The 16340-nt window shown below is 33.3% G+C and overlaps 1 protein-coding gene across 2 annotated transcripts in view; it reads left to right on the top strand.

Moving 5' to 3' along the window:
- Positions 1–9885: 9885 nt before the first annotated feature.
- Positions 9886–16340, top strand: part of LOC145664742 (uncharacterized) — a 53628-nt gene continuing 47173 nt past the window's right edge. For both annotated transcript variants that reach the window (XM_081731638.1, XM_081731637.1), the window contains exon 1: positions 9886–10337. In XM_081731638.1, the coding sequence (XP_081587764.1) occupies positions 10011–10337 (327 nt within the window). In that variant the 5' untranslated portion in view covers positions 9886–10010. The remainder of the gene's footprint in view (positions 10338–16340) is intronic.

The following is a 16340-nucleotide window of genomic DNA, read 5'->3' as shown; positions in this document are numbered from 1 at the left end:
AAACAAAGAAAGGTCCTGAAATGGTAAAAGCAATAAGAAAAATTTTAAAAAATTTCAAGTTACCCGTGTTTAATGTCCAAACCGATTTAGGTACAGAATTTTATAATCGTCATGTAAAACAATTGTTTAAAGAATATGAAATTAATCATTATAGTGTTCATTCCGAAATTAAATGTGCTTTAGCAGAACGTTTTATAAGAACGATAAAAGAAAAATTGTATCGTTACTTTACTGCAAAAAATACTTATCGTTATATTAATGTCTTAGATCAAATTGTCAATAATTATAACCATTCATATCATTCAAGTATTAAAATGGCGCCTGCAGAAGTAAATGATTCCAATGTGAATCAAGTGTGGAAAACATTATACGGAAATACAATAAATAAAAAGAATACAAGTTGTAAATTTAGTCCGGGTGATTATGTTCGTGTTAGTAAGTATAAACATGTATTGGAAAAAGGATATTAACCTAAATGGTCACAAGAAATATTTATTGTCGATAAATGTATTAAATCTAATCCTGTGACTTATAAATTAAAAGATTGGAATGGAGAAGAAATTAAAGGAATATTTTATGCACAAGAATTACAAAAAGTAATTATAAATTCAAAAAAAAACTTATCTTATTGAAAAAGTATTAAAACGTAAAAATGGGTGGATGTATGTAAAATGGTTGGGATATCCGTCAAGTATGAATTCATGGATTAGATCCGATTCTATTCAGTCTTCAAAATGAATTCAAACCTTACACATGACTTTTACGTTACTCTTCCTTCAAATGCCAGTAGTAAACTTTTTAATAATAATACAACGGCTTCATTTCGCGTTAAATTAGAACAACCTATTGATTTAAGTGATGGGGAATGGGGTGTTGCATTAACACAAATTAATATTCCGTGGAGTTTTTATAATGTTGGTGAAAATGAAGAAATAATAATTACTACTGTTATCAATGATAAAGTTGAACGCCATCATGTTCGTGTAACACCGGGATATTATTCGTCTATCGAATCTATTCTTGAGTTAATTCCTGAAAATGTTCGTATGTTACAATATTTACAAAATAAAAATCAAATTGTAATTAAACATTCTTTAAAATTAGAAGATCAGTGTATGATTGGTATTACACCAGGATTATAACATATTTTTGAATTTATTAATGAAAATACACACGATATTAAAAATGTAGTATACACAAAAATTGGAAATGTTGATTTATTATTATCACGGGGTAAATTTCCATGTAATTTAGATTATAATATTCCCAATTCAATTAATGTATGTGTTGATATTGTAAAACATCAACAAAATATTGGACCGTTAATTCGAAAACTTAGTGTATATAATGTACAACACGGTAATGTAAAATCTTTTGTGTTTCATACACCCCATTATGTTAAAGTTGAAAAGAAATATTTTGATACAATAGAAGTAAACTTAAAAGATGAACACGGTTTAAAATTACCATTTCGTTTCGGGACTTCAAACTTGACACTTCACTTTAAACGAAAATGATTTCTGAAAGTATTGATGATAGTTTTTACATTACATTAGTTTCAAATGCTAGTACAAATGTATATCCTACAAATAATCCAACACATTTATTAATCAGTTGAAAAATAATATACGATTATCAGAATCCGATTGGTACGTAGGGTTAAGTGAAGTACATATTCCATTAACATGTTATAACGTCACCGAAGGTGAAAATGTTGTATGGTACAAATTTAAAAATGCAGACCCTATGAAAAGTAAAGTTGTTGTTGGATATTATCCATCCATTCATCATTTAATAGATGAATTAAATACAATATCAAGATTTATACGGTTTAGCTTTTCAAATATTGTACGTGTTGAATGCGATGAACGTGTAGAATCTGTTACATTGTCACCTACATTAGCTTTACAATTAGGTTTTTCTGAAAAATCAGATCTTGTAAAAGAACGCCGTGGATTCAAACAGCCATACGTAGATATTGGATATCCACATCAAATTTTTATTTATACCGACATTATACAATATCAATTTTTAGGTGATACAAAAGCTCCGTTACTACGTATAGCAACAATTTCAGATATTAAATATGGAAAAGTTCAAACAATTACCTTTGAAGATATTCATTATATACCACTTGCAAAATTTTGTTTTAATACAATTGAAATACTATTAAAAGATCATGCAGGGCGAAATTTGCCATTCCGATCTGGGACACTGACCGTAACACTTCATTTTAAACGCTCTCCTGTTAAATAATAATAATAAAATGAGATCTAGACGTGTTACTTTACATCGTGGACGTGGAATACCATATTTTTCAGGACCTGTATATCAAAGGGGACATGGTATAGGGAGTTTCTTTAAAGGGTTATTTCGTTTTGCATTACCATTTCTTAAACAAGGTGCAAAAACTGTAGGACGTCAAGCATTGCAAACCGGTATACAAGTTGCGGGTGATGTATTGGAAAATAAACCATTTAAAGAAGCGGTTCGTGCACGTGTAAAAGAAGCTGGTAATAATTTAAAGACAAAAGCTATTAATAAAGTTGGACAGTTGCTAACTGGTAGTGGTAAGAGACGGTCACGCAAAAGAAAGGCTCCTGCAATTGTAAATTTTGGACCACCAACAAAACGTAAACATATAAACGATATCTTTTCATAATGTCGCTCCTAAATTCCGATAGTTCTGAATGCTGTACCAATGAATTTGATTTCTTTTCAATACCAATGACACAAACAGCTATTGAAGCAACTATAAATGCTGAATATCGACCTATTTCTACATTAACAACCGAAGGACCAATTGAATTTGTTATTCCTGGAGAAACAGGAGAATTTATTCATCCAGCATATCTATATCTTTATGTACGTTGTAAAATTACAAAAGATGATGGTAAAAATTTAGTTAATGATGATGTTGTTGCACCAGTAAATAATTTCCTACATTCATTATTTAGTCAAATTGATATTTCGTTAAATGATAAATTAATTAGTTCTTCATCAGGATCTTATCCTTATCGTGCATACATTGAAACTTTATTAAATTATTCTCATGATGCTTCTGAAACACATTTAGCATGTGCTATGTGGCATAAAGATACTGCAAAAAATTTTAATAAATTAGACAATACAAATGATGGTTTTCAAAAGCGTGCCAATAAAATAAAAAATAGTAAATCTTTTGAAATGTACGGACGTCTTCATACTGATATTGTAAGTTTAGATCGTATGCTTCCTAATAAAGTAAGTTTACGTGTAAAATTACATCGTAGTAAAGATAACTTTTGTTTAATGTCTCCTGAAAATACAAGTTACAAAGTTGCACTTGAGGAAGTTATTCTACATGTACGTCGTATTGATGTTGCTGCAGATTTAGCTATGCAATTAAATACACGAATGGTTTCAGAAACGGCCAAGTTACCTCTCACAAGAGTAGAAACAAGATCTTATACTATTCCTGCACAAGTCAAGTCATATAACCTTGATAATCTCTTTCTGGGTAATGTTCCTAAAGGTCTGGTTATTGGTTTCATTTCCAACACAGCCTTTAATGGTAAATCACATCTTAATCCATATGAGTTCCGGAACTTTAACGTTAACAAACTGCAATTACATGTTGGATCAAAATCATTCCCTCCCAACCCCCTTACGCCTGATTTTAATAATGATTTATACCTTCTAAGTTACTATACTCTGATATCAGGTACTGGTATATATTATCAAAATTATTCACATACTGTTACTCTTGAAGAATATCCTAATGGATATACTCTGTATGCATTTATTCTATCTCCAACTGGAACTTTAGATGACAACACTTGGGATGTAGTTCGTGATTCTCCTGTAAATTTAAAAGTATCATTTTCAGAAACTTTAACTGAACCAATTACATGTATTGTCTATGCGCAATTTGATTCGTTAGCACAAATAGACAAAGATAGAAATATTTATACTGATAACACCTTCTAATTTATTCAGTTGAGTAGAATGAGGGTTGTTGTACACTTCTCCGCATTCCATAATAATGATGAGGAATTTATTGTAAAGGAACTAGCAATTGTAAATCCTGACGTTCCGTTTTTACAAAATTGGATATTTAAACCACCATATCCATTAAATAAGCTGTCTGAGCCAATCATAAATACAAACAAATATCTAAGTGAAAATGTATATGGTATTACCTGGCACGAAGGCAATGTAGAGTATTCACTTCTTAAGGAAATAATTCAATCATATTGTTCAAATACCACCAGTATTTACACGTATGGATTAACTAGAAAGTGTTTTCTTGAAGAAATTCTGCAAAGAAATGTTACAAATTTGGAAGAAATAGACTGTCCAAAGTATACTGCATTAAGTTTCCACGTTCACAAATGTGCACATAATAAACATCGTTTTGGACAATATAGGTGCAGTATTCATGAAGCATTACTATATAGTGAATATGTAAAAGTGTATGATTATGTTTTACATGTGAAAAACAGTGATAATTACATACCTACTATAATTAAAAAATAATAATCATGTATAGTGACGAATTGTTAAAAGTATTAGTGACTGATAAAGTGACTGGTGCAAGTGTTACCGGGATTTATCCGATTGATAAACTTCCTGTAATGGTAGAACCACCTGCAGCACTTGTAATTAATCTTGATACATCCAATTCAAGTGGATCACACTGGGTAGCAGTGTACATTAATGAGAAAAAACATGGATTCTATTTTGACAGTCTTGCTATGGACATTCCCAAGGAAATAAAAAATTTTTTATCCAAAAATACTAAATTATATTTTACAAACAGTGAACAATATCAGCACGATGATTCTGTGTTATGCGGATACTTTGTATTATATTTTTTGCATCATATTATTCGCACTCAATCATTTGAAAAGTGTTTAAAATTGTTTAACAACAAAAATTTAAAAAAGAATGATGATATTGTTTATAAACATGTAAACAACATTTTAAAAAGAAAACACAAGTAATTTTTTATTTTTTATTATTGTATATATATATTTTTACAATAAAAATTTTTAAACTATATTCATGCATTTAATTTACAAATCCTCGTTACAATCTTGATAATGCATTAGTTAATGCTGTTGATCTTTCATATTTCCACCAGTAATTCAACTGTTGTGCGTTACGATATGCACATCCTGATTTCTTTACAACATTTTTGTGAAAAGAACAATATTCATTAAATGTATTTCCACACAAATCATTTAATGCTGGACATTCTTTCGTTTCTAAATCAATAACATTATCTAATGCAAATATTCTCTTAATCCAAAGAGATTTTTCTAAACCTTTACAATAAAAGGTTGAATTCATTGTACATAATTGATATACAAGGTTACGTATGAATGATACAGTATATCCTGTTTTACTATCCCAGTTCAAACCGTGTAAATTCGATGTCAGCCAATCAATTTGTTTTTGGCAACCTAATGACAATAAGTTATATTCTATTGGTGATTTTACCAAGCAATGGAAATTTACTGTATCATCACATGCGCTAAGACAAAACTCACGAATAATAAATTCGTTATCAGACATTTTAAAACCTTGAATATCAATAATGTATTGATTTACGCAAGGTGAAATTTCATTTGTGCGCTGAATGAAATATGGTATAATTTGTCCAACAAATTCTGTATTTTTTAAAAGATCACAAGTTTTAAGCATAAAGCATATAAATGAGATTTCACTATGTTCTTGTTCATACAATTCAAAAAGTTCACCAAGAGTTTTATCAAGAGATAAATACTTTGCTGCAAATGATCCAATATCATGAAGAGTACTTGATTTGCAATCCAGCGGATTATTCTCACGTAAGTATACATTTATTGTTTTTAATACACAATTCACATTAATATTTTTAGCACTACATAACACACATAAAACTCTCACACTATTCGGATACATTTTTCCTTCTGTCTTTTCTTAATAGAACCTCTAGTAATTCCGGAAAATAGTCTATATCATTTAATAGTTCCAAATATGCTTCATAAAATTTTTCTCTTGTTAGTATTCCAATAATGTGGGTGTTGGCATACAGGTAAAACACATCATCTTCAACACTAGGGCTTGCTATAACACTCCAAGCACGGACTTCCAATGATTTTGGGGGTAAATTCATACAATCATGCGCATACACATGATACGATCCTTCTCTGCAACCATCACATATTAACGTCTCGTTAAATTCCCATTTTTCAATAGCTTTCTTTATACATTCTCGGTCCACATTTTGACTATTACAAGAACAGTCTAAACTCCAAAATCTTGATGGTGATGATGCTGGGGTTTCTGAAACTGTTAATACTGATGAATCTATTTCATCAATATCAAATTCTTCATCTGAAGATGATTCATATAATTCTGTTTCAGCATCAGATAATGATGCTTCAATATCGCAGTAATCCTTCTTCTCATACGACTGCATTGTCTGTCTTTATATATTTTCTCTCTTAGAACTTGTATTTAAAGTACTTTCAAATTCATCACGTGTTCACCTTATGTCTAATCAATGTGGTTAGTCATCAATCACATGTTACTTAATCACACAGTTGTAGACCCAATTACTTATCACATGATGTTTAGTCATGTATCATCGGTCAAAATTACTCATCGTCACATGATGTTTCCTCGTTCAACAAGTTTATCTAATCGTACAAAGGTCAATTCATCCGAATTTCTAAAGCGCGCAAAACCTCAGTTCATGTCTTAAGTTCTTCGGTGATGGATGTGCGAGAACAAGACTCCGTCTTTAGTACGGACACCAACTATGGCTAAATAATGCAATAAAATAAAATAAAGTTATTTCCTATTTTCCGGAGTTCAATTCCTGTGTCCACATAAATATAATTTCATATTTTTTAAAATTCAATAAACAGGGGCAGGGTGTACCTATACAGGGGTCATTTCCTTTTATCTGCTCCTACCTTTTTAACAGTTAGCTTCTAATCAATTATATATGCTCACATACTGTTCGTATGGATCCTGCATAGGGGCTATGGGTCCTGGGGCCATTTCCAGGGACCATCCACTGTTACCTTCATAGTGGTCATTCAACCTTTCCTTTCGTCATCTATCATTGTGAAACACATCACGTGTTCTTTATCAATCAATTGACCTTTCCCCCTTTCCTAACCCTATTGCATCACCTCCTTCGATACTCCCCCCTTATCCTTAATTAAACAAGCGATAAACTATCTATCAACTGTCGCATCTCTTTTATGGATACCACACTAAATCTATACTACTTAGGCACAATAATTAAAAGTCATAAGAAAGAAGTATAAATAAAATTTACCTCAAAAGGCGCTAAATTAGAAAACAGAAATATGCGTGCATATCCAGACGCTCAAAGAAGAAAGCTTGAGGACTAATCTGCTACATAGTAAATGCATGGAAAGTAGACTACAATTTGACAATGAGATTGGTTATGATACTGATATAAAATACTACATATAGAATGTTTAAAGACTGTAGGAGTCTGGGGGGGCAGTCTAGGTGGCAGTCGTAGCTACTAGGGGGGCGCTCGCCCCCCTTGCCCCCCCTCTGGCGTCGTCACTGGTGGTTACCTACTGATTTCCTTCGGTAAGTACACTACTTTAATTGGAGTTTGGTTTTCATTTGATCAGAAATTCGACACGTAAATGAGTCAGGGGCGGATCGAGGATGGAATTCTGGGGGGAGCGATGGGTTGTAATACTGCTATTTAGAGCTACTTTTAAGAGTTCCAAACACTGAAATGGGCTTTATTTATATATAAAATAAGAAAGTTTTCTCTTCTGGGGGACAATCGCCCCAATCGCCCCCCCCTTGAATACGCCCCTGAAGTGAGTATGCAGTTTCCTAGTCTTTCATAATATTTACTTTCTTGCTGTATGGTAGGAGTTATGTTGGCTCAGTGGTACAGCACTAACCTCTTGATTCGTAAAATCCGTGGTTCGATCCTAGACCCTGTGAATTTGTGATGGGCAGCATCATGACCGTGGGTTCTCTCAGAGTTCTTTCGCTTCCTCTCACATTCTCATTCCATGATCATTTCGTAATTATTAACCATCCGCTTCCTTTAATCTTGAACGCACAATATTAGGATGTAAAATTAGATACTTAATTTCATTTAATTTCCAGTGGCTTATCTAGAAGGAAAAAACTGGGGGCGTCAGCCAGAACTCAGACTATGATGGTATATCATTATTACACTATAAACTTTCAAAAATACCTAAATGATAATTTCAATTATTTTTGTCACTCAAAACACTGGGAGGCCTAGGCCCCCGGCCTTGGGCTATATCCGCCACTGTTCATTTCTCTCGTGCACTTTGTTTCTGCTAAAGTATGTCAAAGGTATTCAATGATCAGTTTGCAACTTAAGGATCTTGTGCAGATCGTAGGGTGACTAGACAGCCCGTTTATAACGGGATTATTCCCTTTTTAGGAAGTTTCCCAGTGCCCCGAAGGAAATGAAAACGAGTTGCAATTGTCCTTTAAAAAAAATAAAAATAAAAACGCCTATTTTTGGCTCGCAGTTATGTAGTATAATTTTTACATGTTTCTAAGCCCCGTAATTGAGTCTTTGCTTGGAAAGATTTCCAAATTTTGTCAAATAATTTCTCATTTTCTCAAACAGATGGTTTCGTAGCCATGTTTCGATATTCGATAACCTTCTGTGGGTCGATAATCAAAGTTAGATTCGCTAGGTGGATTGTTGGATTATAACAATTTGTCAAGTGTTCGTTTTATTTTATTTTTTTAAAGTCTGGGCACCCTAGGAAGAAAGAATATATTAATATAATAATACATTATACAACTTATACTTAATAATCTTATATCATGTTCTTTCGTGCACTATGTTCTTTCTTTCTTGCAATTACTATTAACCCTCCTATGGCCCTTCAAATCTACATACACGCCTGTTCTTGGGGTCTATTTGACCCCAATTATTAAATTTCTCATATGAGCATGCAGACATGAAAGATAGACTAAATGACATTTAATCTTGTCTTGAGTAATGAATAATATGAAATATATATATATATATATATATATATATATATATATATATATATATATATATATATATATATATATATATATATATATATATAACATTAGACATTGGGTTCAATATGACCCCAAGGTCTGATGTGTAACACTTTTATTTAACAACATTACTCAAAAAATTAATTTTTAATATTTGGATTATATAAAGAACTAGACTAGGTCGAGGAATACAAAAATAATTACTAACCGAAAACATCGTACAAACAGATTATTTAAAAATAGGTGTTCTTGGGGTCATATTGACCCCAAGGCCATAGAATGGTTAATAGAATAATTCTTCGCGCGACCTGTAGCATTATAGAATATATATCGCGTTATAAATATTCAGAAATAATTATGATTACAAACTGATTCTTCTACATTGTTCAGCTAATTATTCCAATAATAATAATATAGTGATTGTTGTATACTTTTGCAAAAATGGAGAAAATAGGTGTATCTAAAGATACAACTAATGCTAATGAGAAAATACAAGAAGTTTAAAATACTGCCTTCGTATCATTTATTTACTTCTTTCATTTGAATTTTCATAGGGTATAAACTGTACTACTGAAACTCATGTTAACTTTCACAGCTCAACTAACTACCTTCTATTTTAATTTCCAATGTTTTTTATTATTGTTTGTTTGTTTGTTTCTTTTTTTCCTAGTTTTACTGAATTGTTCTCTTCGACAAAATATGGCTACCATTTGCTGCCATAGTTCATCTCCTATATAGAGATTTCATTACTTGATTACTGCGCGCTCTAGTGGGCTTCTTACAAAATACAAAGGGCATTCCTTCTTTCTCCGACAGATGTCACTGGCACTCCCAAAACATAAATGGCCTTGACTTAGAGCACAGTCAGATCCAAGGTGAAATTCTGCAGTGTTCGTGGATTTCCCGCAGTGTGAAGTCGTCTTGTGAGATTTATATCGTGTTGAGGGGAAACAATGGCAGCGATTCTTGAGAATGCATATTTTCGGCACAGATTAAGGCAAATGGATCATTTATATCCAGAACCTTCAGCGTTTGGACAGTGTGATTGTACGTCGTATTCGTATTTTGCTTTGTCCTTAGTGCTCTTTGCAGTGGGAACTGTCATCACAGTGCTTGCACTTGGAGATGCGCATGGGTATATATTTTTTAGTTTGGGACACATGTGGCTTGTTGGACCAATATTTATTTGTTCAGGACTTATGGTAGCAGTGAAAAGTGTGCTTTATCTGAGAAAGAAAAACTTGATTCAAATGCTTCTTCGCCAGCGTGCCCTACTGAGGGTTAGTGTCGTTTTGATTAGTGGTTTTCAAAATTTTTTTATTGCTTATAGCCGTCGATTATATCTTTATTTTTATCAATAATTTATATGGCAATAGGAATATCGGTGATATGTGAGTGCATTTAAAATAATGAAGTCTTATACAAGTAAATAATTGGAGATTATCCATAATTCAAGTTCTCGTTTTAAGTTAATTAGTGTTGTCAAGATAGGAGACAAGCTGTAAGTACAGACTTGTTATTAATTGTAGGTTAAGCATAAGATATGTAATTTAAATTTACCTCAGCGTTAAGTTACTCGTTACAAAACATCCCCTTTAGGAATTGCATTCTCGGGAATCCCTCTATGCTATAAGTAGATAGTTGTTGAGTTGTTAAAAAAAAAATATATAATAATAATAATTCATGTTACCACTTGCTGAGATTTACTGCTCAAATTGTAGCGTTTAAGAGTTTATCTTAAAAATGGGAATGTACATTTGTTTCTGTCTCATGAAAGTTCAATTGGAAATAAACAGCGGGAGCTTACATCTGATTACTTTGTTTACATGGTTGGTCTAGCGCGCGGATTCCGTGTATTGTTTCGAACTGCAGTTTTGACCTGTGATATTTAAAACTCCTTCGGTTGTTAATATCAGATACGCACTTCAGTGTAACGATTGATGCACTTTGATATTTAAAAACGGGCAGTTGATTTGCTAAGTATTGCAGTTAGAAGAAATTATTGTCTTTCTCTTCCCATGAAAACTGATATTGAACTGACAGAAGAACTTGAATAGAACCCCGTTTTGAATGCAAATTAATCCAAGTAGTAGGGGAAATTTACCTTCGATCTGCTTTGTATTTTTATGTGAATAATAAATGCAGCATTTATATTGTATTTGCAGTATAATATTTTGCATTTCAATGAAATTCAGAGTGCAATATAATTTAAACAGAGAATAGAAGAAACACTTCTTTATGCCACATGTTATGGAATTTCCTATATAGCGTAAACCTTAATAGAACCATTTTTTTTTTTTTTTTTGGTTTGAAGTGAATTACTGCGAACAGATAAAGAAGATCTGAGGCACTGATATGAGTCATATGATATAGCCTATATTTTAACGTGTAAACGTGTTAACATGCCTGTTTTAGTGACTGATCGGCTGATACAGAAGGGAAGCGCAATGCTCCCACCCCTCCTGAAGGAAATTATTAACATTTTTTGTATCATTTCAATGAAACGAACCGACAGCAATATTTCTGCTGTCAGTATAGTATGATCTCTTTTATATTGTACTAGGTTATATCCTTAAGTGTTACAACGGGTAATATTTCTTCCGCCCCTGCGATCTTTTAGTACACGAATAAAAAGATATAAACCTCCCGAGGCCGAACAGTGACGGATCTAGCCCGGGCCCGTGGGCCTAGGCCCCAATTTTTTGAGTGACAAAAATGAAAATAATTGAAGCTATTGTTTGTATTTTTGAAAATTTATATCATGACATACCTATCATAGTCTGAGTTCTGGGTGCTTCCTCTCCAGTTTTTTTTTTATTTTTTTTAACCTTCTAAATCCGCCACTGAGGCCGAAGGTTCAAATTCTGCAAAATATTAATAAATAAAATAATATAAAAGAACATTAAATAAATTATTAGGATTAGATTTCTGAGCTTTCAGCATCTATGGCCATGTTAGCTCGTCACGTATGAGAGGGATGACGTTCCTCGTCGATCACACCATCCGAGGAAAGGGAAGGAAGGAAGCAACCTGAGACCGGTATGTTAGGTACCATCCCGGCATTTGCCTGGTGTGAATGAAGAAAACCCAAGTAAACCTCAGGTTGGCTGGGACGGCACAAAAGTAAATTAACAAAACCTTCCCAGACTGGTCAGACTTACATACATACAGTATTTAAAAGTACAACCCAGATTTCGATTGATATAAAGATAGCTGTACAGAAAAAAAAAAAATTCTCCAGTTACTTTCTTTCAAAATTTCTGGCGTCGTTTCTGTTCCACTTCAGTAGACACACATAGCTAGAAGGACACACTAAAAAAAGGGACATTATAAAAATGTATTTATTATTATTAAGAAATGTCAAATTTTGGGGTAATATCGAACTTGAAACTTTGTATCCAAAGTTGAACTATATCGATAAAATATATCGAATTTATTTACAGAAAAAAAAAAAATTGGATTCGACCCAATTCCGGTGACACGATTAATCTCGATAAAAGGAAGAAATAACACACTGGAATGAATATTACGTGAAATGCAGGGATGCATACTTAATCAAATATAGGCCTACACTTCGTTTGGATAAAATGTAATGTGTACTGAGGAAACGCAGCAAAATGCGTCAACATGCACCATAATTCCAGTTGTCACAGACGTTTCAAATCATTATATTACATAAATCATAATATCGTTATTTTACGCTGATTAACTGATTCACTGTAGACCTCAAAATGATACAAATTCAGAGATACTGTGCGCGTTTGGTAAACACTTTAAATTTATTTATTTTTAATGTTTAACTTGTAACTATGTAGATTTTCAGATACGTATTTAGTAAGTAAAATATATAATTTTCCCTAGTTTTCTGTTTTCATTTGGCTTCACCGGAACTTTTAAGTAGCAAAGGAGAAATTTTGAGAATAAGAGGCAAATGATTTGCTACAAAACTGAAAGTCTGTAGAACTCTCATTCAAAACTCACGTTTAATCTATTTATTTATTTATTTAATAGATTTCTAGATATATGTTAAGCGAATTCCCCTTGAAGTATTAAAGAGTTGATAACAATTAACAATAGGAATAATGGGAAAGGAAATCGACTAGGGCTTACTTTTAAAGGCACCGTTCCAGAATTCGTTGCTGAAACTGAGGAAAAACTTATCGGGATTGCCACAGAATATGAACCCATAACCTCCCCGATTGTGAAGTAAGAATGCCTTACCACTAGCGCACGCAAGTTCGCTCCGTTTTTTTTTCTTCTTTCTTTTTTTTTCTATCCCCTTGTTATTGAGTGTGTATTGTTTTAAATCTTACGGGCCTTTTTAAATTACTATCAAAGATTGCCGTTTGGTAGCATTATAAGTGCTGCTATGATAACTATGCCCAGTGGCGTATTTAGGATTTTGTTTCGGAGGTATGCATAGCACGAGGAAGCAGAGGGGCAATTGCCCACCTAAGTTTGACAATTAAATATATTCTAATCGATTGTCTACTAATATACTAGGAAAAAACGTGAAACTCGTATGTCAGAGGAGGATCTTACCCCCCCCCCCCCTCTCCAAGGCAAATCTGAAATGACGCTCCTAAAAACGCACGTTGAATATTTTTAATCTTATTTCAACTTAACTGATTTCATTTTAGAAAAAAAATTAAATATTCAGTTTTATCAGTGTATGTTTTTACCTGAATGAAAACGTTAAGACAAGTTGAAGCTAAGATATACTAATTGCAGTTGTAATAGCAAGCAAGAATTGCAGACTCGTGAATCTTATGTGATATAATACAAAAATTTAGCAGTGAATCTTTTAATTCTATTCATAGAAGAAAAAGGAAGCATCTTCTTGGCCTTGGCCTATATAATTTCCCGGGCTACTTATTCCCCCCTTCCTCTTGATTTTCTTTAATTCAAATATTTATCCTTTTTATATAACTAAACGATGTAAATATTCCTTTGTTATAATAAGTCCCGTTATGATGATATCCGTGGAAGTTGGTGTGGAACACCAGTTCCGCTTATCAGCTCCTCTTAGTTTTGGTGTTACTGACGACGGCCGACTTGAATCACAACAACGGTCGGAAGTATGATAGGAGAAACGAAAGAAAGTAACAACTAAGAAAACGAAGCAGAAGAGTAAAATGGATGAAAGAAAGAAAAAAGGAACGCAGTTTTTTTTTTACATGAAATGAAATTTGACAAATACAGTATTATTTCTGAACAAAGAACATAAGAAAATGGAAAGTCAATGAAAAATAGTAAAAATGATTATTGTTATACTAGGAATGCGAAAAGCTAACAAATTTATTTCAGGGAGTATTGAGCTCGATAGCCCCCCTAAATACGACACTGGCTATGCGCTATGCGGGAGTAGCTACAGGGGTGCACAGAGGCGGAATTTATGGTGCAAGTTGCGCCCCATGAGATTTTCTTTTTGAGGGGGGACACTTTATCACTGAAAATGGTGTAATCGTACTGAAGAATGGCAACTTTGGAGGAGAAAGTTAAATTTGGGGACAGAATGATAATTTTGAGGGAAACAATAGTAAAATTTGCGGGGTTGTGCCTAAGCTATTGGGGAATGGACACCCTTGCGTGGTCCACTGTTCGATTCCCAATAGGATTTCTTAACTTGGATACCCTAATGATGGTACATATCTCACTTTAAGCAGCCCCCTTCTCATATAGCCTTGGTGCTGAAGAGAGACAGGAAACTCATATTAATTCAATACAGTCCAACGCTACATGGTACTTCACAAAACTCCTTAGTAGTAATATTCTAATAACGTCCATTTGTTTTGAACGTTTTCTTCTTCCATATCTTCAGTCATTTTATTCTATATCCCTCAGATTATTCATTTTACAATATATCCAAGTTGTGACCTTGTCTATATTCGTTTGCTCTAATTGTTACAAATATTATTCTGTTCTTATGTCCTCTTTCGAATGCATTTCATTATTATAACTAACTAACTCTATGACCAACGGAACCCGGAAGTTCAATGCCGCATTCATAAAAAAAAAAAACTCCACTGACTTCTGTCCTTAGCAATCTGGAACCAGTTTCTATTTTGTATCCCTATTTCTATGACATCCATCTTAATATTGTCCTCTCATCTATGCCTAGGTCTTCCTAATGGTCATTTTCCAATTGGATTTTCAGTTAAAATTTTGAAAGTGTTCGTACTTTCTTTCATTCTAGCTACATGACCAGCCCATCTGAGCCTCCTAGAATTAATGACCCTAACAATGTTTAGTAAATGATATAAATTATACAGTTCATTATTATACTGTGACTGTATCAGATATGGATCTACAATTTAGGATGGAATCCGAACCATTGTAATGCGTTCAAATTTTTATTCCATCCTACCGAAAGTCGAACCCGGGACCACGTGCAACAAAGATGCATACGCTAGCCACTAGATCAGCAGGGAGGGATAATAATTTCTTAACAATTTTAGCTATCTGCACTAGATAAACCAGGTAATGTCGGAACAAAATATGATAGGTACTGTATTAATTGGTGTGAAAATATGCTTTAGAAAAATAGGGAAGCATGCGAAGTAATGGAATGGGTATTTCGCATACCTTTGATGGGGGTGGCCCCGTACTTGATTTCCGTTGACGCACAATATTTTTGGTATTGACCCAACATGGAAAAGCAATTGTTTTTCCTGTGTAAATTTAAAGTAGCGAAGTCGTGTGTAGAAATTGTGAAATAATAGCGATAAGATTCGATGCACTGACCTTATATTACACAGATAAAAGCGCCTGTTACCGATCGAGGCCCGGGGTTTTAAGTTTAGCGGGCATACATTTAACGGATGCGTAACATGTGCATGTGCAAGCCGCCCTTATTTAGCACTGCCCATTTGTAAGAGTGAAAACAAAACGATCATCGCTGTTAAGCATATTGGCGATTGTATAACTTAATAAAACATTATACACTATTTTATTGACTAAAGTTCTCCTTGTACAAAGCAGCAGTTAAATTATGTTAGCGAAAGTTATGCACGCAATAATATTACGACGACGGTGATTCGTTTCAACCTTGAACTTCGTCTGTTTTCATGTTGCACGACCTCATTTCGTTGAACAGGAAGCCACGTGCCTTTGTTATTGAAATGTCTTTTTGTGTCAAAACATTATTGAAGCGATAGTTGACTCAACGTGTACTTGTGTATATGACGGTTTGTTTGTCTATTCGGCGACGACTTTCGTAGTAGCTATCTGATTTGAATGAAATTCGACATGCGCCTTCTTTGAGACTTATTAGATAAGCCGAA

The sequence above is a fragment of the Thermobia domestica genome, chromosome 11 (assembly GCF_964235325.1).
Source record: "Thermobia domestica chromosome 11, izTheDome1.hap1.1, whole genome shotgun sequence".
NCBI lineage: Eukaryota > Metazoa > Arthropoda > Insecta > Zygentoma > Lepismatidae > Thermobia > Thermobia domestica.
The sequence above is the reverse complement of the archived record's forward strand: the minus strand, read 5'-3'. Positions and strand labels throughout refer to the sequence as shown.